Source organism: Perkinsus marinus (genome assembly GCF_000006405.1).
Source record: "Perkinsus marinus ATCC 50983 genomic scaffold scf_1104296956412, whole genome shotgun sequence".
Classification (NCBI taxonomy): domain Eukaryota; phylum Perkinsozoa; order Perkinsida; family Perkinsidae; genus Perkinsus; species Perkinsus marinus.
Window position 1 is genome coordinate 1 of NW_003207508.1, and position 1,025 is coordinate 1,025.

Here is a 1,025-nt window from a genome sequence, read left to right on the forward strand (position 1 = left end):
GATTCTCGCTGGCCTCTCACAAGTGAGCTCCATTCTCGTCAGTGTGATAACCCTAGATTGTGCAACCTTCAGCGACCGAAAGGGAGGGCCAGTGCGGCTGTCCATCGCCCCAATGGTGGATGTGTCCGATCGGGATTTCCGTATGGTACTAACGGCAGTGTTGATTCCGCATTGGTGATTGCCGTCGTTGCTGTCAGTTCATGCGGCTCCTAAGCAGCAAATGCGAGGTGTGGACAGAGATGCTGGTAGACCAGGCCTTGGTCCATAACGAGGATATCCCCCGACAGCTTGAGAAGGTCATAGGCTTCACTGAGGCGGAGCATCCTATAGTGTGCCAACTTGGGGGCCATGACCCCAGCAAGTTGGCAGCAGCTGCCCGGATTGCACATCGTCGGGGCTATGATGAAGTCAACCTCAACGTCGGCTGTCCGAGCTCTCGAGTAGCCGGTCATGGCCTCATGGGAGTCGCGTTAATGAAGACGCCCGAGTTGGTCCGGGACTGTCTGCGTACGCTGGATGATGAAGTGAGCCGGGAGTGGTAGTAGAGAATAAAAGGAGCCCATCTGACTTTGCACCCAACTGATCGACCTCATGACCACGTTGAATTCAACTCCTTAATAACATCAATTCTCTTCTATTAGAACCGTGGGTAAAATGTTAACGAATTAGTCGAAAGATCAGCAAAATGGGTGGAAAATAAACTCGACCTGGGAATGCCATAAGAACGACTATGAGTCATAGTCATGCCTTGTGTATACTCCTCATAACGATAGTCTATGATTAACAGACTCCTTATCTCATGGTATCGTCTAAGACTGTTATTGTATACCACCATATGAGGACTCACAATCTTTTCTATTGCTTTTGGGGGTGTCACCGGTCATTTTCGGAGTGTCACCACGGCTTTGAGGACCCTATACCGTTTCAGGTTCCTCATGTTTCTATCAAAACACGTCTTGGTGTGGACGATCTCGACACAGAAGAATTCACTCGGTCTTTTCTCGACACCATTTTACCACCTCTCG

General features: G+C 49.8%; 1 protein-coding gene across 1 annotated transcript; it reads left to right on the top strand.

Annotated features, from left to right (window-relative positions):
• Positions 1 to 112: 112 nt before the first annotated feature.
• Pmar_PMAR000485 (tRNA-dihydrouridine synthase, putative) lies at positions 113 to 541 on the top strand (the record flags this gene model as incomplete). The annotated part of the gene is made up of 2 exons (XM_002775169.1): positions 113 to 145; positions 198 to 541. Coding segments are annotated over 2 exons (377 nt in total), but the record flags the coding sequence as incomplete, so codon positions are not given.
• Between the last annotated feature and the right edge of the window lie 484 nt (positions 542 to 1,025).